Source organism: Lepidochelys kempii, chromosome 4 (genome assembly GCF_965140285.1).
Source record: "Lepidochelys kempii isolate rLepKem1 chromosome 4, rLepKem1.hap1, whole genome shotgun sequence".
Classification (NCBI taxonomy): Eukaryota; Metazoa; Chordata; order Testudines; family Cheloniidae; genus Lepidochelys; species Lepidochelys kempii.
The window spans coordinates 9,042,955-9,069,816 of NC_136383.1; the positions used below are offsets into that span (position 1 = coordinate 9,042,955).

Here is a 26,862-nt window from a genome sequence, read left to right on the forward strand (position 1 = left end):
CCTTTACAAGCCTTGCCCTAGGTTGGGGAGCTATCCTAACCCTAGACTGCGGAGCCCTACTTGTCAGGCACTGCCTCCCAGTAATCAGGCCTAGTGGTTGGAGTGGAGGTTGAAGCCAGACATAGGGTCAGACTGGGCCAAGGTGGCACTGCAATCGAGATTCGGGGACAGGCCAGAGTCAGAACCGAGATCAGAGTCTGTAGATACAGTCCAAGTGCAAGCCAGGGGTGGAAGCCAGGTGGTCCAAAGTCTGTACTGTAGCTAAAGCCCAGGTACAGGCTACAGAGTAAAGCCAGATGATCAGAGTCAGAGGGTCATGGAGAGCAGAAAAGGCTGGAGCAGGTCAGAAACAGGGCTGGAGCGCGGTCAGGGTAGGGCAAGAACAAGACTAGAACAGGGCTCGGGCTAGGCTGATGCAGGGACAGGCTGGGAGTGTCAAAAGTCCAATACACTGCGTGGCTGCAGGAGGGTTCCTGGCCAGGTAGTGCTGTTCACAGACAGATCTGCAGTTTTGGTGGAGCTGGGGAAATACCTGGGTCTGGGGGTCACCTGACCCAGGCTTTACTCTGGGATCAGTTGCTACCGCATGCCTGAGGGCAAGTTACTGCTGGATCTGTGGGCAGGGTAAGTGAGTGCATCTGGGTTGTTACTGCATGCCTGAGAGATGGCTCACTGAAGCACAGTGGATGAGCAGGTGTAGGCCCACCCATTACTAAAGGCCCCTCGGCTGAAGGGGAGAAGCCACTGGAGGTAGGCGTCAACTAATCATGGGGGACAACAAATGAAAAAACAGTGATGGGCGTGAAGGTTACAGGGATAAAGTCGGGATACAAAGTATCTAGGGAGCCCTACCCTTTGCAACCCTAACTCTAGGCCAGGGAACCCTACTGATCCCAACCTTAGCCATAGGCTGCGGAGCCCAACCCTTCGTAACCATAACTCTAGACCGGGGATCCCTACTGAACCAAACCATAACTCCAGACCTGTAGGCCCTCTACTTTGTAACCTTAACTCTATGCCAGAGAGCCCTACCCTTTGCAAATGTAACCATAGACCAGTGATCTCTACTGACCCAACCCTAACTTTTGGCCAGGGATCCCTACTGAATGCAACCTTAATCTGAGGTCAGGGGGCCCTACCCTTTGTACCCGCAGCCCTATGACAGACAGCCCTACCTTTTGTAATCCTAGCCATAGTCTGGGGCGCCCTACTGAACCCAACACTAATCCTAGGCTGGGGAGCCATACGCTTTCTAACTCTACCCCTAGGCAGGGGAACTCTACTGAAACCATCCCTAGCCCTAGTATGAGGCATCCTACTGACCCTAACAGTAACCCTAGGCTGCAGACTCTTTCCATTTGTAACCTTAACTCAGGTAGCCCTAGTGACCCCACCCCTAACCATACATAGGGGAGCTATGCTTACCCCAACCCTAGGCCAAGAAGCCATATCCTCTGTAATCCTAATGCAAAGCCAGTCAGCTCTACTGTAACCTAACCCTAGGCTGGCAAACCCTACTGACCCCAACCCTAACCAAAGAAAGGGAGCCTCTCCTTTATAATCCTAACCCTAGCACAGGAACACCTTCTGACTCAATCCCTAATCCTACAACACAAAACCCATATTCTTTGTAACCCTAAACCTAGGATGGGGAGCCCTACTGACTTGACTATCTAAGCCTAGGGCTAGTGAGTATTATCCTTTGTAACAGTAACCCTAAACTGGGAATCCCTATTGACCACAACCCTACCCCTAGGATGGGGAGCCCTACTGATACCAACTCTAGCCTTAGGATGGGAAGCCCTACCCTTTGTTACTGTAACTCTAGCCAGGGAACCCTACCCTTTGCAACCCTAACCCTTGGCCGGGAAGCTCTACGCTCTTTGTGACTGTAACCCTAGCATGGGGAGCCCTACTGACCCCAATCCTAATCCTAGAGCAGGGAAACCTACAGGGAAACCCCATCCCTAACTCTAGGCTGAGGAGCTATACCCTTTGTAATCCGAACTCTTGCAAAGGGATTAATATACAACAGTTTGCTACCATAAATGGAATTATCCACACAGTTTAAAGACAAAACTGGACTGATTTTAATAGAAGAATTCAACAAATTTATTTAAACTACAAAGTAGGGCTGTTGATTAATCAGTTAACTCGTGCAATTAACTCAAAAAATTAATCGCGATTAATAGCACTGGTAAACAATAGAATACCAATTGAAATTTATTAAATATTTTGGATTTTTTTTACATTTTAAAATATATTGATTTCTATTACAACACAAATAACTCACTCTATATTACTCTATACTCGCTCACTTTATATTATTTTTATTACAAATATTTGCACTGTAAAAATGATAAAAGAAACATTTTTCATTTCACCTTATACAAGTATTGTAGTGCACTCTCTTTATAATGAAAGGGTAACCTTACAAATGTAGATATTTTTTTTGTTACACAAGTGCACTCAAAAACTAAATGTAAAACTTTAAAGCCTCCAAGTCCACTCAAGTATCATAGGGGTAGCTGTTTTAGTCTGGATCTGTGAAAGCGGCACAGTCCTGTGGCACCTTATAGACTAACAGTCCACTCAGTCCTACTTCTTGTTCAGCCAAACGCTAAGAGAAATAAGTTTGTTTACATTTATGGGAGATACTGCTGCCTATTTCTTATTTACAATGTCACCTGAAAGTGAGAACAGGCATTCGCATGGCATTTTTGTCACCAGCATTGCAAGGTATTTATGTGCTAGATGCGCTAAAGACTCGTATGTCCTTTCATGCTTCGGCCACCATTCCAGAGGACATGCTTCCATGCTGATGATGGTCGTTAAAAAAAATAATGCGTTCATTAAATTTGTGACTGAACTCCGGGCGTTAATTGTATGTCTTCTGTTTTATCCACATTCTGCCATACATTTTATGTTATGGCAGTCTCGGATGATGACCCAGCACTCGTTGCTTTTTAAGAACATTTTCACAACAGACTTGACAAAACACAAAGAAGGTACCAATGTGAGATTTCTATAAATAGCTAGAGCGTTTGACCCAAGATTTAAGAATCTGAAGTGCCGTCCCAAATCTGAGAGGGATGAGGTGTGGAGCACGCTTTCAGAAGTCTTAAAAGAGCAACACTGAGATGCAGAAGCTACAGAACCTGAACCACCAAAAAAGAAAATCTACTTTCTGCTGGTGGCATCTGATTCAGACGATGAAAATGAACGTATTGGTCCACTCTGCTTTGGATCGTTATTGAGCAGAACCCATCATCAGCATGGACGCATGTCCTCTGGAATGGCGGTTGAAGCATTAAGGGACATATGAATCTTTAGTGCATCTGGCATGTAAATATCTTGCGACACCCGCGGCCTGTTCTCACTTTCAGGTGACATTGTAAACAAGAAGCAGGCAGCATTATCTCCTGCAAATTGTAACCAAACTTGTTTGTCTGAGCAATTGGCTAACAAGAAGTAGGACTGAGTGGACTTGTAGGCTCTAAAGTTTTACATTGTTTTATTTTTGAATGCAGGATTTTTTTTGTACATAATTCTACATTTGTAAGTTCAACTTCCATGATAAAGAGATTGCACTGTATTAGATGAATTGAAAACTATTTTGTTTTTTTACAGTGCAAATATTTGTAATAAAAATATAAAGTGAGCACTGTAAACTTTGTATTCTGTGTTGTAATTGAAATCAATATATTTGAAAATGTAGAAAACATCAACAAATATTTAAATAAATAGTATTCTATTAACAGCACGATTAATTTTTTTAATCGCTTGACAGCTCTACTACAAAGAGATTGATTTTAAGTGAGTACAAATGTATGGCATTAAAATCAGAAATGGTTACAAGAGAAATATAAAACACTTCCTAGGACTAAAACTTAACAAGATAGACTTGGTTCAAGATAAAATTCTTACCACATGGTCCCAGCAACAAAGGTGACCAGATTTCAGGTCAGGATCTCTCCCAAAGTCAAATGGGCTGGTTTCTTTTGTCTTCTCACATGAAGGAGCAAGAGACGAATAGGATGAGAGAACTTGGTGTCCCACCCCTCACTTTTTTTAGTTCAGTCCCTTTTTGAAATCCATTTTCCAGAGGGTTACTCAAGGCCGTCCCTAGCTATTCTGGGGCCCTACGCAGCCCCCCCGCAGGGGGGACGGGGCTGGCTTGAGGGGCAGGTGGGAACCACCGGCAGCACAGTTAGGGCCAGGTCGCTGGTGAGTGCAGGCCGGTGAGTGCTTCCTGTCACCGGTGAGTGCAGGCCCGGCCCTGCTTCAGTCCTCAGGGGAGTGGGGGCAGGGATGGAGCGGGAAAGGGGCTGGAGCAGCACGCAACTGCGCAGGGCAGCAGGAAATTGTGCCCTACGCAGCCGCGTACTTTGTGTATAGGTAGGGACAGCCCTGGGGTTACCCCTAGATAAAGTTCATTCCCACTGTGAGTCTGGAGTCAAGGAGTCTGGAGGTGAAAGAACTGCTGGTGGCTGTTTGCTAAAATGCAGATATGTTTGCTCCTGCCCCACTCCCCTTCCTTGCCAAAGAATGGCAACTTGATAGGTGATGGCCCATCAGCTTTGATGACACCTGGCCAGAGCTGTCAGCTTGTCCTTTGTCTTTGAGGAACAAGTTTACCCACTCCCAGACTTATCTGGTAAACACACTTCAGTCATGACTTCAGCTTATGTTTAAACTTTACATATAATGTTGCTACACAAATTTCTCTGTGATATTACTGACCAGTGAATTATTAATTTTCAAATGATACCTCACAAGGCATATTTTGTACAATGGTGCATAGGCTGTGAATACAGGGGTGCATTCCGTCAGACTCATCCCCATGGTCATCCCCCCCGAGGAGTTGGAAGACAGGACTCCAAATCGCATCCCATAAACCTCATGTCTCAATCGCATGGAAGTAATACTTCATACAAGAGGCAATAGCCAGTAGGCAATAGGCAGTACTCCCCTTCGATCTCAGGAATCACAAACTGCAACTAGACAGTCCTTGTAGGGATTTCAACTTACAAGTTCAGTTACTGGCTCAGATAAAATGTTCTTTGTGGAATTTCCCCACAAGGCTTTCCCCACAGATTCAATATTACCATTTCCACAACTGGCAAGCTTAAAATAATAAACTTCTTACCAACTGGCCACCTACTTAAAAAAAACCATAGGAATTTATGCCTTAATTTAGAACCCAACCCTAATTATGAAGCCTCCATAATTCTACATTAGAAGAATATAGAGAGGACTGAACCAAGATCAGATGTCCACAAGGAGAAAGATACTATTATCCCCACTTTACAGCTAGGCAGCTGAGGAACAGAGAGAGAGAAAGTGACTTGCCCAGGGTTACATGGAGACTGTGACAGAGCCAGAGAATTGAACCTAGAGTTCTTGAGTCCCAGTCAAAGGCCTTGGCCACAAGGCTAGATTTTGCTTATTGAAGGTATGTATTCACTGAAATTAAAACCTGCCACTGGCCCATGCCAGCTAACTGGGGCTCAGGCTAAGGGATTATGGTTTTGATATTCAGGCTTGTGCTGCAGCTCAAGCTCTGGGACCCTCCCACCTTGCAGGATCCTAGCGCCCAGGCTCCAGCCTGAGCATCGACACCATTTAAACAGCCCTTTAGCCCATGCCTTGAAAGCTGGAGTCAGTGGCAGAGGCCAGCCACCGGTTTTTAATTGCAGTATAGACATATCCTGAAATTCCTCCTGCAGATCATAACACAGGAGTAGCTTTTCTGTGGGAACAGAGCCATGCTAGATAAGAGAGGAGGAAGATGATTCTACATATCCACATGAAAAAACCCAATGGTTTAAGTAATAAAAACTAGAGACACCTCTTTTGCACCAGCTAGCTTAGCCAGTCAGAACAGGGGCTTAGCTAAGCTAATGAGGCCTGAGAGAATAAAGCAAGAACCAAATATTTTAATCCATTTTATTTATTTTTCACTCTAAACTGATGAAGCTTGAAGAAACCAAGCTGTTTGGATGAGATGAATAGATGCCGCCACTGTTTTTTTGGACATCTCTATGATTTTTTCTACCTATAGTCAGATTACAAAAACAGAAGAATCTGATTATTATCTGGAGTGTCATAGAAAAGGAAGAGTTTGCACCAAGAAGAAAAGTCACGATTCCATTAGTTTTTTGGCTGCCATATTACAGGTCTGTTTGCAAGCACCAGAAATTCACAACCTTTCAACGGAGCGTGACCAGCTCTTCTGATGAAGTCGGATGAATGGCAACCGTCTCATCGAAGCTGGCCTTTGTTGCTCCCATTTTGACTGCTACAGCGAAACCTTGCAGCATTTCGTCGCATCCTAGTCCCTGCATGTGTAGTCCCACCACCTTCAAACAATAAGAAATTTAATTTACTAAAGATGAGCATGTAATGACAGTCATCAGTGCACCAGTCAGAGAATCTTCATCACCCTGATCACTCATTGGCATAGAGGAAAGCTACTGCTGACCCAGTCAACAGCCTTTCAAATAACAAATCTACAGATGATTAGACGTTCAAAAATTGTGTTAGTGAAGAGTTAAGGTTGCCCAGTGCTGTTTCCAGCCTGTGGAAAGCAGCTTGCTTCAGAATGTTGAAAGTGGCTAAATGTAAACCTCTGAAAACCAGGAAATACAAAAAGTTAAGGTCCCCTTCACCCCCACAACACAACCTTAACTCTGTGCCCCTACTGCTGGCAAAACCACTGGGAACGGGTCAGGATGGATATGGCAAAGGTTAAACCACCAGGGAAGTAGAGGGTTCTCCATCTCTTGAAATGGAGAAATCAAGATTGGATACCTGTCTCAAAGATGCTTTAGTCAAACACATATTAGGCCCAATACAGGTATAACTGGATGAAATTCTGTGGCCTGTGTTATACATGAGGTCAGACTAGATGGGCATAATGGACCCCTCCAGCCTTAAATTCTATAAGTAGATACGATGAAGGATTAAGACTGTGCCATTGTTTGGGGCAGCATCACTTGCCCCATAACCTCAGCCATGCTGAACACAACGCCAGCCGCCACCTCAGGAACAACTCTGACAATCAAAAAGGCTGACAAAAGAGGTGCTGTCATCATCATGAGTAAGTTTGAATATGAAGGCAGCTCTCTAACTCCACATTCTACAGGCCATTATCCTCTGATCCCACTGAGGATTACCAAAAGAAACAACACCATCTGCTCAAGAAACTCCAACTAAAACCTCTCCAGTGCATCATCAAAGATCTACAACCTATCCTGAAAAATGATCCCTCACTCTCAGATCTTGGGAGACAGGCCAGTCCTTGCTTACAGACAGCCCCCCAACCTGAAGCAAATACTCACCAGCAACCACACGCCACACAATAAAAACACTAACCCAGGAACCTATCCTTGCAACAAAGCCCGTTGCCAACTGTCCCCACATATCTATTCAGGGGACACCATCATAGGACCTAGTCACATCAGCCACACTATCAGAGGCTCATTCACCTGCACATCTATCAATGTGATATATGCCATCATGTGCCAGCAATGCCCCTCTGCCACGTACATTGGCCAAACCGGACAGTCTCTACGTAAAAGAATAAATGGACACAAATCAGACATCAAGAATTATAACATTCAAAAACCAGTCGGAGAACACTTCAATCTCTCTGGTCACTTGATTACAGACCTAGAAGTCGCAATATTACAACAAAAAAACTTCAAAAACAGACTCCAACGAGAGACTGCTGAATTGGAATTAATGTGCAAACTGGACACCATTAAATTAGGCTTGAATAAAGACTGGGAGCGGATGTGTCATTACACAAAGTATAACTATTTCCCCATGTTTTTTCCCCCCTGCTGTTCCTCACACGTTCTTGTCAACTGCTGGAAATGGCCGATCTTGATCATCACTACAAAAAAATTTTTTTTCCCCCTCCTCGCCTGCCAGTAATAGCTCACCTTAACTGATCACTCTCGTTATAGTGTGTATGGTAACACCCATTGTTTCATATTCTCTGTGTATATAAAAGCGTCCTACTGTATTATCCACTGCATACATCCGATGAAGTGGGCTGTAGTCCATGAAAGCTTATGCTCAAATAAATTTGTTTGTCTCTAAAGGTGCCACAAGTACTCCTGTTCTTTTTACAAATATTACAGAAAATTTTCCACTTTTCAGTTTGACTTTGCAATTTGAATAATGTTTTTAACATGTTTGTATGTAATATTTAATGTAAAGTATTCTTTTTAGAAAGGCAATTTATGTCTATGAACAAAAACACTAATGGAAGAGCTGGAATTAAATATGCAAAGTCAGTTCTTTTACCTTTAGCTAAATAAACTTGGATAACAGCAGAATACAAGCTGCTGCATTATCCTGAACATTTTAGCTATGAGTTCTTATTTCATTTTGCTCACCTTCTCTTCTTTGCCAGCACAAACCAGTTTCATGACACACTTAGTTTTCCTTTGAGTGACAGCGTGATACATGGGGGTAAAAGAGGTGGTGTAGACCTTCACATTCTCTCTTCCATATGTAGAAATGGCTTCCTCTGAAATACACGAGAGACATTTGACTCCACAAAACAAAACTGTTACATGGGCTGCAGGGACTAATGGCTAGTCTACACTGCCGCAGCACAGCAGCCAATGGTAGCTGTGGAGTCAGCACTGGGGCAGCAGGGACGCGCTGGCTGCTTCTGGGAGTGGCACAGAGCCAGCCTTAGCCCCCCTGCATCTAAAAATCTCCCAGTTTGGCTTCAGTAGCCTCCAGAAGATCGAGCCCGATTCTGGGAGACTCTCGACGAAATCAGGAGGGTTGGCAACCCTACCACCTTCAAAATGGTGGTCATAACCCTTTGCTATAAATGGGACTGAAGCACCAGATGGCTTCAGTTGGTGGTCATTTTGAGAAGGAAGTCTCTCTCTGTTCTCAGTGGGACTGAGTGTGTCTGCCTGCTCATAGCCTAGATTCCAGGCCCACCCCCTCTCCTGAAGGCATCAGTCCTACTGAGAACAATGGAAGATGGCCATCTTGAAAAGGGTTAGTTCTTCATGACAGTTAAGCTTTCAATTATGAAAAACAGCAAAAACAGACCTCTAATCCTAAATATATTCAAAAACTACCCACTGCGTCAGATCTACTCAGATAAACCACGATTGAGGGAGAAACAGGGAGGTGCCAGAGGCAGGAGTAGGGGGGCCAGACGCAGAGGAATGTGAGAGTGGTGAAAGGTTGTGTGTGTGAAAGGGAAATCTAGGGAGGCTGGGGGAACTGCAACCTACAATCCACCTCCTTTGCACAGCTCTGGCAAAACAAAGGAGCTGTAAATCCAGTTTATCTAGCCTGTAAATCTGGCAGATTTGTGCTGTTCTTGAGTAGGATAAAGGGTACCGGTGAACCTAGCCATTTAAGTTAAAAAAATTTAAAAGTGATTTAAAGATTGATACTTCATCCTTTCATATCATTAGAAATGTCCCAGAGTAACATTCTTGTTAACTGTTCTTGTATGAAATTTTTCAGTTAAGACTCCAAACAAGGAAATTCCCAGACAAAAATCTACAATGAGATGGAGTTACAGTTGAGAGTACATCTGGGTAATTTAGGGTAAACTACTTTACCAGAGATATTGTAATTCACCCTAAGCACCCCTGTATTCACACCCTACACTCTATTGCAAAATGTTGCTGTACAACATATACCTTGTAAGGTATCTGAAAATAGTACACTGGTCATTAATACCATTGTAAAATGCATGTGTTAACTTTATATGTGAAGCTATGAATTCCTCTGTATAATGTTACTAGAACAGGTTTAAGAAGACAGCCTTGCTTAGGCAAAGGTGATACACAGATCTGCCCTAGACAAAGGAATGTGGTTTACCTCAGTTTACATATTAGCTGTAAACAAAGCTATCAAGCAAACCAGCAGGGGTTGTCTTGAGCCTGAACTCAAGTCACAGAGAATTATCATAGCTCCTTGTACGCCAGTGAAACACAGGAGACTAGTCCCCAGGAGGCCTTCCTAACTTTGAAAACAAAGACAATTCTTTGGGAATACAAGGAAGAGAGAGAGACTCCAATTGGATCTTTCATCTAACACCACATGGGAAACCAGCATCTTGTACTTCTGTGGAAGGTCCTCCTGACTGAGACACAGTCAGCCAAGCGTAATGGGTGAGTGAAACCATCTTAAACAGAGACTGTGCCTTGCTAGATAAATTTTAGACTTTTAGATGCATATTTTCATTTTCATTTGCTTGCAACTCTCTATCTTTATTTCTTTTACTTGGCATCACATAACTTACGTCCTGTTAATGAACTTATTTTAATCTAAACCAACCCAGTGCTGTGTCTGAAGTAATTGTTAACTCTAGTTAATGTGGCAAGCTGCTGGGTACTGTCTCTTTAAAGGAGCAAAGAAACCTTATTATTTATCGGAGTGGTTCAGGAGAGGGCTGAACACTTCAAGGCAGATGGTTCTGGGGAAATTTGGGACTGGAAGTGTACTGAGGTCACCTTGCCAGGTATAACTACAGCTGATGGAAACCAAGGTGAGGCTGTTGTGTTGTGGCAGGCTGCTGGGGTCAGAAGCACTGAACGCAGGCTGCACTGCACAGAGACACTCAGGGTACCCCATGTGTGTCTGCTGACTTCTGTTGTGGCCTGGACACAAACAGAGCATTTAAGGCATCACCCATGGTTCAGTGCAGGGGGTGACAACTCCTTACTGGTCTGGACTGCAATCCAAAATGTGACCATAACTATCGCAAAACCAAGCAGTCTGAACCCAGGAAGTCACAGTTAAAGTTACAAACAAAACCAAACATGTTAAGGTAAGAAATGTAGTTAAGGACACCCAAAGAACCATAACCCTGCTCTGTCAGACTCATCCAGCATCCCATGTGATTAAAACTCACTGAAATCTTGTGCACAGGCTACATCTGAAGATTAATAGTCTTGTCCCCCATACCTTAGAAGTTTTTCTTTCAGCAGAAACCTTAACTCTGCCCTGTAGTGACATCATGCAAAAGCCATTCAGCTATGATTAAGGCACTTTAGCATTTGTGGACCTAGATGAAATTAAACTGATTCTGAAATAATATTAGATTTGTAATAACCCCGATGGGTTATTGTTATTACCGGGCAGACTTAAGGTTGTTTGGGTGCCCTAACTATATTTTAATACCTAAGGTTAAACGTAAAAAGAAATTCAAAACAGGCTTATCAATGAATTTCCTGGTTTGGGGATAGGTACACTGTAGTTTCTCTTACATTACTGATAGGCACTCTCAATGTGTTTTTTGTTTGGAAATATAAGTTATAAGTCAGCCTGACAGATATTAGGTAAGGACAAATGAACCCCAACTGTTCAATAACAATTCCTTCCTGAGGGACGTAATAATAAATATCCATCTCTTACACTGGGCTTAGCATGTTCAAAGCACTTTACAAACATTAACTGATCAACAGGGTAGATAAAAATCAAAGATTTAAATGATTAAAAAAAAGCAAAAAAAGCTGGATTTAAATCAGATTTTTAAAAAATTGAATACAGGCTTATTTTTTTTAAAATAAACCCATTGAAAATTAAATTTGAAATTATAACCATGTATTAAGGCCTAACTTATTTTTATATTTATTTTAAATTATTTTCATAGATTATAATATTAAGCAGTACATGTTTGCTGCCATGTTTTAAAGAAAGTCAAGCCACCGTACTGATGGAAATCACTAGCTAAGCACCTGGAACCAAAGTTTGTTGAAGTGCTAAACCATCTTTTGATAGCAGTAACTCCTTCTGCAGGTTCATAGAGAATATTTTCTTTTATCAGTTTACTTAACTAGTTCAGTTGATGACTAGTTCATTCAAAGTTAAGAAACCAACTGAAAGTTGAAAAGAAGGAAAGCTTGTTTCCCCTTCCAATCTATGAATATCAACTAAGTGTGAGGGGATGAGATCTATTAGTTCAAAAATGATGAAAGACATGGTGATCAATCAGTTCAATCAATCAACTACAGAATACTTTGTTTAATAAATCAGTTAAAAGTTTTAAATGCAAAATTTGTTTGAATAAACTTTTTTTTTCCTCTTATGTATCCAGCACATTTAAGGTAGTTTTGTATAACAAAATTCAAATATTGGTTTTGTACATTTTAATTGACTTTCCACACATACAGTTTTGACACAAATTACAAGTAAAAAATTAAGTTATATTGTTTAATTAAATATGTATAGATCTAGCATACTGTCCTGGTTAGCAAAAAGCAGCACCAAATTGGTCCAGTAAAGGCAATGGGAGGATTCAGTGGGAGTTGGGTTAGGCCCATAGTGAGACATAAATCCAGACTAAAACTCCTGCATCACCACATGCCTCCATCCCAGACTTTCAGGACCTACCTGCAGGGCTGAATATAGTCTCTCATCCATTCTCTTCTTGGCCTTTTTGCTGAAACTGCTTTAAGTCTCAGTGCCAGACTGCAATAGGGGATTAAGTGATTCACATGTCCACTAGCTGAGTTGAGGCCCCAGGTACTTGTTCCAGAGGGGCCACGCAGCCTTTCAAAGAGGAAGTGACTTCTGTTCACTACACACCTAGCCTCAGTATGAACATGGTACTTACAGGTGAAAGGCACCATATCCTGTTACTGTCCTCCCCCCCCTAAACTGAATTATAAGACAACACGATTCAGTCATTTGTCATGGCTATCATTACTGAAACACAGAACATTAAAAAGGAGACACCAAAGCAGTGTTTTCACTTGGACCCTACCTTCCGTGAGTCCCACCGTTCCGATTGGGGGGTGGCTGAAGACCACAGTAGGAATGTTGCTGTAGTCGAGTTTGGAATCCTGCTTGCCTTCGAACAGTCTGTGTGCCAGTTTCCTTCCAGCTGCTATTGCAACTGTAAGTATGGAAATAGGAATTCATGCTTACACCATCTAACACAGGCTAACACTAGACAGGTATCCTGTATCTAATTAGTGGCCTGTACTGGATGCTTCAGAGCAGGATCCAACCTTATATTTATGGACTGTAGAGGACAAAAACACGGGAAGGTTGCAACTGATGGGTAACATTTTCAAAATCACTCATCACTTAGGGGCCTAAGCCTCACTGAAAGCCATTTAATGACTTGTCATGACTTTCAGTGAGATTTTGGCTGCTATGCAGCTAATTTACTTTTGAAAATGCCTGGTCTACTCCTAAGTTATACCTGCAGAGCTACACTGGTGTGCTGCTATAAGCCCTAGTGTAGACGAAGTTATACTAGCATAATTGTTTATGGCAATATAGCTTATGTTGGTTTGGGGACACAGCAACTATCCGGAAATAACCAAGCCCACACATGGAGGATTTTGCCAATATAGCTATACAAGGAAAACCCTCCTAGTGTAGATGAGGCCACAGGTGCTTTTGAAAATTTCCCCCTTAAACTCTGCAAATTCAGGATTAATCTCATCCATGGCTGAGAGGCTCAATGTTTGAACCAGTGTGCCTCTGTGAAAAGCATTGTTTTTCTGCTTTAGAACTTTGCCATAGGAAGTCATTGTGGGAGTCATCAGTGTATGGATCATGTTCCTCTTTGTGATGTGTGATGCAACAGCTAGTATTACACCCACTTGGCACAAATAAAACTGAATAAGCAAGGCCAGGGTGCAGCTTCATCACTACTTTCAACAAGAAAATAATTCCTTTCCCAATTGCTCCGCAAATTTCTATATCCAGCACCTACATCTTTTGGTTTTTATGCTTGACAACAAATGGAGTTTTCCAACACTCAGATACTATCAGCACCCGCATAAGGACACCACCCTGAATCATGGGAAACTGTATTTGAGTGGTCCCTATTCTATATGGGCTCTGACCTGTTTTTTTTTTCCCCCATGCATGCTGCACTCCTCTTCCCCATATCCTAGTCCATGTAGTAGTGATCATAGGTCATTTTACACCAACTCTGTGCACACACATCCTTACCACTTTGCACACACCTTCAGCTAGCTCTGGGCAAGTGATAGCTCCTGGGAGAGGAAGTATCAGCTCCCTCCACTGACAGCTGGAGGGGCAGAGGGGAGAGGAGACACAAACCCTGCACCACCATGGCCTTGAGTAGAAAGTGGCAGCATGAGGGACTGTGCAGAAATAACTTGGGCAGGAGCAAAGGGAGGATCAGTCAGCCAAAAAAAATATGGTGTATGTTTGCAAGTTAAGCTATGTTAATGCACAAACATTAAATTCAACATGACATTAATGAGTGTGAAGGCTGGATAATAAGGACACCAGATGGAGCGGGCAGCCTGCTGAACCATGCCACATTCAAAACAAGGCCACAGAACACACACACACACAGAGCCAAAATATCTTACACAGACGATACAGGACAAGGGCCTTTGGTGTCTTATCTGGTCCTAAAACTGTTAGTGTGCTGCATGCATGAGCTGACATGCACCTTGACCACCTCTGCCAGCTGGCATGTCAGGTGGGTTGCCAAAAATCACACACAGTGTAGAGGAATTATAGCACCAGCCTCTGAAAATGTTGGAAGGAGTTGAGCAGCAGGGGCAAGAAGAATAGATTCTTCCTTACCCGCCCCCACACTTTAAGCAGGGGGAAGGAGAGGAGTTTCAATTGTTTTTAAATGGGCTTGGAAGTGTCACTGAAATCAATTTGTGTGTTTCTCTTTGCCACCATTGGGCTCTCTGGGGACTTGTGCTCCTAAGTCACGTAGGGAGTTTTGAAAATCTCACTAACTTTTGGCATCTATTTTTGAAAATGTTGCCCCTAGTGGCTAAATGTAGGTAAGTGAGTATACCATCACAGGTACGGGATCCCCTAGCCTAGGCAGCAGTACAGCGCAACGCAACAAAGGCCTATTACCTGGGGTCAGGAGTGCTTTTCCACATACATCCCCGACAGCGTAGATCCCTTTCCTGCTGGTGTTCTGGAACTCATCAACTACAATGTGACCTTTAGCATCTAACTTCAGACCCTAATATTGGAAACAGCAACCATGTTAATATACACACTATGGATTATGGGGGGGAAAATGACAGACTCTAGGACCATTTCATAGTATCATACCCTATTCAAAGTGACATTTACATTCCTACAAGATATGAAGCCTAACTGTGCAATATGAAGTTTAAAAATAAACATAGGAAAAATTTCACATATTTACCTTAATTTTTTGCATAGTTTCTAAAGGCCCAACCAGTGTAACAGTGGTGCTAACAATAGTTTGGTCTCCTACCCTCTGCAGCAGTTACATCATTTTCAACTCCAGCCCAGGAGAACAATGATTCAAGGACAAGAGTTATTTTATAATGCAGTGTCATCATTCATAGATGATTTGGCTATCAAAGGCACTGAGTTACCTCTGCCCCAATTCATCTATCAGGTCTCCAGTCAGTGCTGGAAGATACAATTAAAAACTTCCTCATACTTAAATATTTGTGGGTTTGTTTTCATACTACCCTCTTTAGCCTAGGGCTTTTCAAGTGTAGAGTATTATATGGGATTATATTATAACCATGGCTGTGGTCCTCCCCTAAACTCCATGTAGATACAGGGCTCTGTTCCTGCAAAGGTAAGTCATGGAAGAACTGGGGCCACATAAGCAAGGAGTTAATACAATGTGCATTTTCATAATTACTAGGATATAAAATCTGTCTCACCAGTTTGTCTAGATTAAGCCCCTCAGTGTTTGGATCTCGTCCAATGGCCCACAGCAGACAGTCAACATCCGGGATTGTGCTAACTGTGGGTTTGTGACCAGGCGCAGAGGATATCACTGTAACCTCCAACAATCCAAGAGGAGATTTTGTAACCGATTTGACCTATTGGTAACCACAAATGCAGATTAAGCTTAAAAGATTAAAAGTGGAATTTTTGGGGTGAGTTACTGTCACCAAAACCATCTTAAAGTGAACATGAAAGATCAAATCCAGCTGTTTATAACTGGAGCACACACCAAACGCCATGCCAATAATTACAAAATTTGTTTGTGGTTTTGCAACAAAATGTAAAGAGAGACTTGTAGTTAATGTGCCAAATCGCACATGGTAACAGACTTTGAGCTGAGTATGAGGTGTTTGTAGGCCATGCTTAGAGGATTGGGGACTCTATCCTGAGAATTAGTGACTCGGAAAAAGATTTGGGGGTTGTCATGGATAATCAGCTGAACATGAGCTGCCAGTGTGACACTGTGGCCAAGACAGCTAATGTGATCCTTGGATGCATAAACTGGAGAATCTCAAGTAACAGAAGAGAGGTTACTTTACCTCTATTTGGCATTGATGCAACTGCTGCTGGCATACTATGTCCAGTTCTGGTGTCCATAATTCAAGAAGGATGTTAAATTGGAGAGGGGTCAGAAGAGTCACAAGAATGATTAGAAGGTTAGAAAACATGCCTTTTAGTGATTGAGCTCCAGGAGCTCAGTCTATTTAGTTAACAAAGAGAAAGTATGGGATGACTTGGTTACAGTCTGTAAATACCTCCATGGGGAACAAATATTTAATAATGGGTTCTTCAGTCTAGAAGAGAAAAGTATAAACACAATCCAATGGCTGGAAGTTGAAGCTAGACAAAATCAGACTGGAAATACAGCATAAATTTTTAACAGAGAGAGTATTTAGCCACTGGAACAACTTAACAAGGGTTGTGGCAGATTCCCCATCAGTGGCAATTTTTAAAATCAAGATTGGATGTTTTTTCAAAAGATCTGCTCTAGGAGTTTTGGGGAAGCTCTATGACCTGTGATATACAAGAGGTCAGACTAGACGATCACAATGGTCCCTTCTGGTCTTGGAATCTATGATGTACCACAGTGCGTAGGAGCCCCAGTCTTGAACTAGAACCCCACTTTGGTAGGCACTGTATGAACAGAACAAAAAGACAATCCCCGCCCCAGGCAATTTACAATCGAAGGAGCTCAGGACCATGGAACGGCAAGTCTATCGTGGCATGGCTTTCCTTCAATGGTCTCTGCGTAGCTACGTCTGTGGCAACTGAGCAGACAGCCATATTAGATGTGTCCACTCTGTTTTACAGTCATTTAGGAATTTGTCAAGGAGCTGATAGCCAGTGCCAAGGGAGAGTTATGCCTGCCTGGTGAGTAAGACCAGGTAGCCTGCAACCCTCACGTGTGAGGTTGCAGAGAAGTAGGCCTCCCTGCCAAGCAGTCCAATCCCTACACATCTCCCTCGTGGGGCACAGATCATGGTTAAGGCTACAATTTTTTCACTGAGGTCACGGAAGTCACAGAATCTGTAACTTCCAGCGACCTCCGTGAATTCAGCCCTGTTGGCCAGGAGCTGCAGGTTCCTGAGGTCAGGGGCCCCCCAGAGTTCCCAGCCACCATGGGTGGTGGGGCCGCAGCTCCTGGCCACCATGGGCAGTGGGGGCCCTGGAGGTCCGAGCCACCATGTGCAGTAGGTCTCCAGAGTTCCAAGCCACTGCGGGCATCGGGGTCCTTCAAAGGTCCTGGCTGCCGCGAGTGGCAGGAGTACCCTGGAGCTCCGAGCCCGCACAGGCGGTGGGAGCCACCCCCGCAGCTTCCCAACCTCTGCAGGCAGTGTGTGGACCCTGCAGCTGGGCTCCCCATTTTGTCAGCAATATTTTTAGTAAAAGTCAGGGACAAGTCACAGGCTTCTGTAAATTCTTCTTTATTGCCCGTGACCTGTGACTTTTACTAAAAATATCCATGACAAAATCTTAGCCTTAATCATGGTGCACCTAGATGTTCCAATTTCTCACTGACTTCTGGAACAAGGTAAGCAGGGGTGGGGGAGAGGTGAAGTAAAGATACAGTCAATCCCCTTCTGAGGGGCTCAGTAGCATCCACCCGTCCTCCTACACACTGGTCCACAACTGGTTCCAGGGAACCCTCGTTGGCTGCTGTGGTCAGTCTCCCCGGTTGTGGTGGTTTGAGAGTACGTGGAACTTCTCCTGCACTGCTGCCAGCATGGCAGAGGGTCTCTTACCCTGCACAGGAGATCCTTGAAAGTCAGCAGGGCACAGTGGTGCTTTGAGTCACTGCTTGGTCTGGTGAGAGGGAGGAGGAGGACGATGACACCTGACAGGGCCAGGAGGATCATCATATGGTGGCTTATTTAGACCTTCCTCTCCATCTCACAACCTGGTTCTTCTCCAAGGCAACCTACGGCCTGGTCTGGTTTGTCATGCTGAGATTGGGAGCCCACACTGCCCAAGAGGGGGCAATTCCATAGAGGTCCAGGGAGCCACCTGGTATCTGCAGTCGGTGAGTGCTTATTGCGTTGGGAGACTCCAGAGTGGCTCTCGCCCACACCACTGGAGAAAATGAGGACCCCAAAGTCTGTCTCTTCTGTCTTGGGGTGCTGGGGATAGATTTGGCTCCAAGACAACTCAAGGAGGAGAGAAGCTGTAATGTTTGGCCCTGAGGCAGGAAAGTGATGCCTTGGAACAGCACATGGCCAACGGGGCAGAAACACGAAACAGTGTTGCAGTGTGATAAACCGCTAATAGGTAAGAACAACAAAAGCTGAAGAGCAGGACTTTTCCCTCAGAACGAGCCACTATAGGGGCAGATGGACTCTGCTAAGTTCTCATTCACTGACATTAAATGGTAAGAGGGAACTGAGAAGGACAGGGGCCACACTGCCCTATATGCCCTTGGGTGTAAAGACAAGAGTGCATGTAGGGCACAGACATGGCTCCACTGGTTGGTTCCAGACCTGCAGGCACAAGGCACATGTGCACCATGCATAAGGTTCACATAGATGATAGCCAAAGAACTGCCTTTTCATCGTGTGTTCCCCTTCCCCCATCTACCTCTAAAAACAATGTTCAAGAGACAAGAGCTGCTGTGGAATTACATATCAGAAAATGAAATATAGCTCCACATAGGGCATTTACAAAGCATTGATATAGGAGTGATAAACTAGCAATATAGTAATCAGATATGAATATCTCACTACAGCCATGATCAGATGCTGTAACAGTGCTGAGGAAAATTAGGACATTTTAAGCAAAAATGAAATAAAAAAGGATCAAGTTATGGGTCCATAGGAGAGACTCAGACCTAAATAATGAAGTGTGGGGGTAATACTGTACCAGTGAATGCTTCCAGAAATCTATGCCAGCATTCTCCAGTTCCTGAGTGCAGTTTGCGCTGATCATTGAATCAAAAGTCCTTAACACCTGCATGGAAATCCATACAATCCATCAAGATTACATGCAATTTACTATGTTCCCATCTAAATGCTACTTTCACATCACCTCTAATTTGTACCTATTCTTGTCTTGTCCTGTTGCAATCAAACAAAAGTTATGAATTGTGTGAGCATGCCAATAGTTCTGTAACCACATGGTAATAAGGGCAAACTACTTTAGCGAAAAAATGGTTACTAACCTTATATAACTACTGCTCTTTGAGAGGTGTTGCACATGTCCATTCCACCCTTGGTGTGTGTGTGGGCGCGCAGTTGCCAGAAATTTTCCCCTCAGTGGTACCTGTTAGGGTGGCTCAAGCACTCTTTGCTGGTGCTGGTATGAAGGGCCAGCAGACCGTGAGCCCCTTCAGTTTCTTCTTTCTGGAAACGCTGAAGAAGAAGGGTTGGAGGGGGGTCATGGAATGGACATGTGCAAGGGATCTCGAAGAACAACAATTACAAAAGGTTAATAACTGTTTCTCTTCTTTGAGTGATTGCACATGTGCATGCCACTCTTGGCGACTCCCAAGTAGTTAAACAGACACAGGGATCAGAGTCCATGCACACACACAATGTAGTACAGCTCGAGAAAATTTGGCATCATCTCTTCAGTATTGGCTGATCGGGTAGTGGGAGGAGAAAGTGCACACCAATGACCAGGTAGCTGCTTTACAAACATCCAGAATAGGGCTCTTTTTGAAGTTGGGGGAAAGGATGCAGGGGTCTGCCACAGCCCATTAACTGGATCCACAATGCCCTCACTGAGAGGCAGGGCTAAAATATTGACCAGATGGTGAGAGGATTCTTTAACTTCCTCTACCTGTATGCCCAGACTTAAGGCCACCCTACAACAATTCTTGGCGTGCCTTATAGTCATCTGGTGCAGGCAACCTGCCCACTCCTGAGACTGCATCATCATCAGGGGAGGAGGAAGAGGACCCCAGAACTGGCTGCAGATGCTCTTCTTCCATTTCTTGATCTCTAGGGTCTTGTTGAGCTGGCACTTGATGTCCTGTATTGGGCGTGGTACCGGAGTCAGGAATGGGTGCTGTCTAGTGGGTAGGTGCCACATGCCTCTCTGATGCCACGGAAACCAGGGAAAGCCCCCTTGGATTCCAAAGATGCCACTTGACAGGCATAGGCCCCCAGTGACCTCCTGGCCAACCACTCGATGGTACTCCTGTGACCAGCTCTATGGAAGGGTAGAAACATCTGGAGGAGGAACAGCAGATGTGGCTCAAAGGATGAGAAATATAGGACCCAACTCTTGATTCACAAGACGACAACTCTCCTTCCCCTGACCATGGACACACAGTTCTAGACAGACCCGGTGATTGATGCCAAGGTGCAGAGGCCCACAGAGAAGCAAACATTGCAAGTTTTCCCTTTGACCGTACCAAAGGGCAAGCTGTCAGTGGTACACGAAGCTGGCATGGCACTGAGCATTGTAACAATCCTGCTGGTTCTCCTGTGTCTGCTGGCACTGATAGGATCGACTCTTGTACTGTTGGCAATACTGGCATTGACATGGTCAGGAGGACCCTGGCAGCTGCAAATGCCTCTGGTGTGGTCAGTACTGAGACAGTGTCGGGTCAGTGTGGTGCCACAGAGGTGGAGGGAGCTCCTTCTGGTTCTGGACTCGACGGAACCTGCCTCGGCACCAGTCAACAGTGCCATCTTCTGTAGTACCCAAGCAGCATTCTACTCTTTCCCCCCATGCTTAGCAGACTTTGGTGCCAAGGACCTTCCTCTCTTGGCAATCTGCTTCTTATGCTTCTTCTTAGGCACTGGAGATAGCGAATGGTATTGGGACTCAGGCACGGTAGGAGGTGCACTCATTACCGACACTGAGGCATTCAGTGCCGAGTCTCACTGACCTGGCTCAGATGGAGGTCTCAAGGCAGCCTCCATGACCAGAAACTTTAGCATGGCTTCTCAGTCATTCTTCATGTGAACCTTAAAGTCTCTGCAAATTTGGCGATGCTCCCCAATATGAGCTTCCCTAGGGCACTTCAAACAACTTGAGTGCAGGTCACTCACGGGCATAGCCTTATTGTAGGAACTTCAGGGCTTGAAGCCCAGTGACCAAGCAACCCCTTTTCACTGGGAATCATCCAAAACCCTCAGATGGGGTAAAAACCGAACTAACACTAATAACCTTAATGCTGGTGCCAGAAGCATGTGGCAGCACAGGGCACTTGAGCCTCTCCTACGGGTCCCACCAAGGAAAAAATTTCTGGCAACTGGGCATGGGGTGTGCACACACCAAGAGTGGAATGCACACATGCAATCACTCGAAGAACTGATTTTGCTCAAACTTTTTAAAAAAGTCCTGAACTGAGATAAGGCAAAGAAGGTGTCAGCCCAAACACATGCACTTCTAGTGAGATCCACTGCATATGGGTGTCTGTGCAGGAGTGTGCTTTGTTCATAGTGGGTATGTCCACGATTGGCTTTTCTCCTAAAGTTTCAACTGGGCTAGCAAAGAAAGTTCCCCCAGCAGGCTGACCTCTGTGCATGTCACTGCTCTGTTGCCCCACCCAAGGCAGCAGAACACCACTGGTTTTACTCTGTCTGGGCCTCTGACAGTTAAAGAGACTGCGACAAGGATGTCTATGGCACTTGGGCAACAGCAAATAGTTTTGTCCAGTATCCTTATAATTTCCTCCTCTTAAAAAACTAGGACATTAAATACAAAAGATAATGGTGAATTAAACATTATTAAAGAAGTTGCACAATCAAAATCAGAGTCATGAAATGCAGAGGTTAAAGGCAAGCTGTAAAAGGAAAAAAAACATCAAGGATTTTCTCTGCTTAATTCTGACAGAAATTCAAGTGCTGTGTACTCCAGAAGATACTGTTGACTGGAGGCCCAGACCTGATCTAAACACAAGTTAAATCAGTTTATCAACCTTATGATAGTTGGGAGATGTGTGTATCATTAGGAATTCCATTTTTGTTTTGTGAATGAGATTGTAACAGTTCTTGTGGATTAGAGCAGATATTTTGTAGCAGAACCTGGGTCTAGAAAACTGTGACAGAGCCTTCAAGGGACATCAACACTGAACGACTCTCTATTACAGAAAGAATAGGGGTTCTGCTGACAGGGATACTGACTTCGAATGGACTCTGCCTAAAAGCCCGTGGAGAGGAGCGGGTTGGAGCCAGGAAATTTCCCAGTGGAAGTGAATGGGCAAGAGAGTTCAAAGAAAGTTTTAAAAGGAGACCACTCTGTGAAAGGGGACCATCGATGCCATGGCTACCAATATGGGCTGGTCCTTGCTCTCTGGATGGACACAGCTGTTGTGACTGGATTCAACCACTGAATCCCATGCACCTCTAGGCTTGCGGGTATGGATAGTGACTGATGACTGTTCCTAGCTAGGTTTCTCAGGCTCGCTCTGAGATGCAGACTCTGACAGCCTTCTTGGGCAGTGAGACTTTGGAATCAGAGCAACAGCCCACCTAAGCCCCCCGCTGCTTAGACAAGCTCCCCCCAGACTCCAACTTGGCTATGTGAGCTCTGATTTCCTACTTACAACCTTCAGGGACAATGTGACAGTAAAGCAAGTAACTCAGGCACTGCAAAGGAGTTTCTTACGCTTTACTCTAACTCTTTTGTGCTTGTTTCAGATCTATGGAAAACAAAACTCCTGAATTCAATCCCTCATCTGACCTCACCACTCCCAAGAGTCCTGGGATTGGTCTGAGTCCTTAGGGCTCACCATCCCACTGGCGTTCCTGCTTCCGACAGTGGAGCCGACCCCTTCACAGAGGGTAGCTTCCTTGTAAAACCATCTGTTCCCTCTCTTACTAATGAGCTTCTGTCGGGAAACTTCAAGGCTCCAAAACATACACACGTGCACACAGCTTCTGGGTAGAAAGTCCTTTCAAGGTCAGTGGCCCTGTTGATAGAACCCCCATTGAACAACTCTCCCATACAGGAACAATGTTGATGTCCCTTGAATGCTCTGTCACAGCTTCCCAGACATAACTCTTGCTACAAAACCTATGCACTAATCCACAAGGACTATAATCATACATGGCATTCACAAAACAAAAATGGAATTCCTAATCCAACAGACACATCCCCCAGACTGTCACAGAGCTCGTTTGTGGGCACTCACTTTAGCTTAAGTTGAGCTAAAGAAATACAAGGCACTCTTAAACAGACTGAAGAGCGTCCACACAAGGAGGTGGCTCTGATCTAACTACAGCAACTTCAAACCCATTTAATTAAGTTGGTGTAAAATGTGTACAGACATGGCCCCAGTAAAACAACATCACCAAAGTGAGAGGAGTGAATGCTGAGTAACTGACAGACTGTTTAGAGTTCTGTTTTTGTTTACACCTATTTAACCCTAACGTCTAATGAAAATTTGGGAGGAAGTCTATGGATAGAGTCAACACCCCTTGTGTTGTGGTTAGAAAGCTAACAATGCACATCTCCTGACAACCTCAAGAAGTCCTCCAGCAAAAAACAGGGAGGAGCAGACATGTCATTTCTGTTATTTCTGAAGAAAATAAGAAAAAAACATTGACAAAAACCTAGACATTTTTTACTTATATGGCTCAAGTACAATGTTTAGAAATCCTTTAACAGTGACCTTTAAGGTTTCTACAGCAGTAATAAGTAACCCACATTACAGACACCTTCTCTAGTATTTTCTATTCTTTTCTGTCTAGCTCAGTATTATGTTTTAGACCATAAAATACAAAACATGCTACATGGCCCAGTTATTACTAGAAATTTATTTTTTGTATCTCTTGATATTGAGATTTTAACTCTGCAACCTGAATGTTGCACTACAATTTTTTGTATGTTATTTATATTACTAAGACAAATCAACTTCTCTAAATTAATATGATCAGTCCCAACAAGCTTCTAGTTATTCTGTCCAGCAATTTCATTTGCCTCAGCTGCCCAAAATGCTTTCATCCAGTGAGGGCAGAGAAAGCATCTGTACTATTTTTAATTGGCACTGAGATCACTGGAGAAGCAAGTAACATTGGATATTATGATCTGTTGTACCTTGTCATGACGTATCAGTAAGGATGTCTTTGATCCCAGTGTGGAAAGGATTCCGGCTATCTCCACAGCAATGTATCCAGCACCAACAACAACGCTGCGCCTGAGGAAAACACTGGAATGCGTTACCTAGGGAGGTGGTGGAATCTCCTTCCTTAGATATTTTTAAGGTCAGGCTTGACAAAGCCCTGGCTGGGATGATTTAGTTGGGGATTGGTCCTGCTTTGAGCAGGGGGTTGATGACCTCCTGAGGTCCCTTCCAACCCTGATCTTCTATGATGCTATGAAAAGCAACAAGATCACACACGCAGCATCGGAGATAACAGAACAGACCTTTGGCACAGGTTCTTACTGCCTGAACGAAAGGACAAGGTATCTCCTGTAATCCAGACATGCGACTTTGCACCCCACAGCTAGATCTACATTGTATGTTCTTTCCCATGATCTCAGGCTTTAACTCAATGGCCACATATGTTGTAAACCTATTTTATTAACTACATGCTACACGAAAACCAACTCACAAAATGAGCCGTCTTTCACTTCTGTTTTGATGGAGTATTGATATGGTTACCATGACAGTTGTTTTTGGCTCACTTACAAAGCTATGATTTTAAGTCAATTTCCCCCCCAACCACATAAAGAAAGATTGAAAAGGAAAGCAAGATGCCATTTAAGGGTCAGGCACAGGTGTGGGGCTGCAGAGTGGTTATGCCAAGCAAAAGCTGGCATCCTCTCTTGGGCAGGCAGGGACACTCTTGTCCATTGACATTGGGTCAGCCAGGAGACCAGGGAGTTGGAGGCAGGGTCAGTGAAACAGGCAAAATAGCAGGATCAGTCAAGGCGTCCTCAGACAAGCCACCAGGGACCCTGTACAAGATGGCTGGGCACAAGGCCACTCCAGTGGCTGAGGCTCAGTTGGCCTGCCATCCATTATTTTCTGCTCCAAATGGAGAATCTAAGAAAAGCTAAAGGAAAGGCACAGACAACACACAGAACAGGATGCCACACCCTGGATGGAGTCTCTACAGTTTCATATCTTTCCCTCGTTCATGGGAATGAACCCATCTCTCAGTCTTCCCATAATCCCAAGGGCACTGTCCATAGGCTTTAAATCATTGCAACCTCCTTCGTGAAGGAAGATTGTCAGCAGGTGGGTTCTGTTGTCACAACACACACTAGGAGGTAGTGGTACATGTACTCACTAGCCAGTATTTTAGTCATTGGGACTATCCTTCTGGGTGTGAAGGTTGCATGGGACTCCAATACGGCTTTAGCAGTAGCTGGAGAGAATGTGACAAAACAGTGCCAAATAAGTTACTCCTGCTTTATCAAGGGTTTAGACCAGTGTGAACTACCATCACTGACTACTAAAGCCTTGCAACCCATTATGACCTGACTACAAGTGACAGGTTTGGGTCAGAAAACCTCCTGCCCATGGGGTCAGCGCAGCAGTGGCTGGGTGCCCTGCTTCTGCCACTCACTGCGCTGGGGAGTGAGTGTGACAATGAGTTGCAATGCCTCTCCACAGCACATGAAAGACAAGAAACAAAGATTCAAAGAGTCCTGTGCTGCCCTAATGTAGTTATTAAAAAATTTTTTTAAAAATCCTGTATTTTAATAAACACAAAGCCGGAGGTCAGAATCACGACTGTCCTGGCCCTTTCTGATCAGGCAGTGTTTTATACCCATTTTGCACAGGAATAAATTACTGCACAATGGGGGGGCAGGGTACAACAAATGGAGTCCCACGTGTTTTGCTTTGAGGAGCATGCTGAAAGCAGCCTAAGATAGCTGATTTTGCTGGTCCTGAGAGTCTATTTTTTGGTTTGCTTACCTGGGCAATTCTTCAAGTTCAAAAAACCCATCACTGGTGATTCCCAAGCTGGCACCTGCAAAGTAAATTTCACACAAACCAGGACATGTTCTCTCCCAGTAACAAAACTCTGCTTTTCTTAGCATTTGTGCATTTCAACACAACGTTGTTTAGTTTAGATTACATTTCTTGCTATTAGCATTTATCAGCTTTACATACAAACTAATCCCAAGCATACAAACATTTGACTCGTTTTTAAAGCTCATTTCCCATCAACAGTGGAAAAGAAAGGGCACTCTTTACTTTGCAAAACTGAGTTTAGGATTGAAAGAAAGTATTATAAAAGCAGAGTTTGAAAAACTTCCCAAACACCTGCTTGCCCAAAGAGACTATATGCCTAAGCCCACCACAAGAGTCATGTCCCTAAAGCTATTCAAATTTCATTTGCATTGATACATTTTCATTCTCCTCAATCAGTTTGATCACCCCACAAAAATCAGCTGAACTCCACTCATTCCTCCTCAAATCCAATCAATTCTGCTCTCTCTACCCCCTCAAAAACCCCAGTTCTGTTAACCCCAATCAATGCTGTCCCTCAAGAAGTGATTAACTCTGCTCCCTCGTCCCTGCAAGAGTCAGTCAGTACAGTCTTGTCTTCATAGGAAAAAGTGTATTTTAACATGTTAGCTCACACATTGACAGTCCTAGTGTAGTTGTAGTTTTAACAAGGCAAGTTGTAGTTTAACACTAACAGTCATTCTGTGCTAGCTGGTGGAGGTGAACACTAAGATTGTAATGGGTTACCTATCAGGCTTTAAACACACCTTTTTCCTAGG

At 44.0% G+C, this 26,862-nt stretch overlaps 2 protein-coding genes across 5 annotated transcripts in view; both read right to left on the reverse strand.

Annotated features, from left to right (window-relative positions):
- Positions 1 to 6,293, reverse strand: part of SH2D4A (SH2 domain containing 4A) — a 106,600-nt gene extending 100,307 nt beyond the window's left edge. The window contains exon 1 of the mRNA XM_073340311.2: positions 6,210 to 6,293. The gene's annotated coding sequence lies outside the window, so the exon portion shown is untranslated. The remainder of the gene's footprint in view (positions 1 to 6,209) is intronic.
- The window catches only part of GSR (glutathione-disulfide reductase), a 33,622-nt gene continuing 12,695 nt past the window's right edge, over positions 5,936 to 26,862 (reverse strand). For 3 of the 4 annotated variants that reach the window (XM_073340304.2, XM_073340307.2, XM_073340308.2), the window contains exons 6-13: positions 26,048 to 26,102; positions 24,217 to 24,316; positions 19,087 to 19,173; positions 15,666 to 15,827; positions 14,869 to 14,980; positions 12,764 to 12,895; positions 8,409 to 8,542; positions 6,208 to 6,362 (exon numbers count right to left, since the gene is read on the reverse strand). In XM_073340304.2, coding sequence (XP_073196405.2) covers positions 6,213 to 6,362; positions 8,409 to 8,542; positions 12,764 to 12,895; positions 14,869 to 14,980; positions 15,666 to 15,827; positions 19,087 to 19,173; positions 24,217 to 24,316; positions 26,048 to 26,102 — 932 coding nt within the window. In that variant the 3' untranslated portion in view covers positions 6,208 to 6,212. Of the gene's footprint in view, positions 6,059 to 6,207; positions 6,363 to 8,408; positions 8,543 to 12,763; positions 12,896 to 14,868; positions 14,981 to 15,665; positions 15,828 to 19,086; positions 19,174 to 24,216; positions 24,317 to 26,047; positions 26,103 to 26,862 lie in introns of those variants that run through there. The other variant, XM_073340305.2, reaches the window with a different exon arrangement.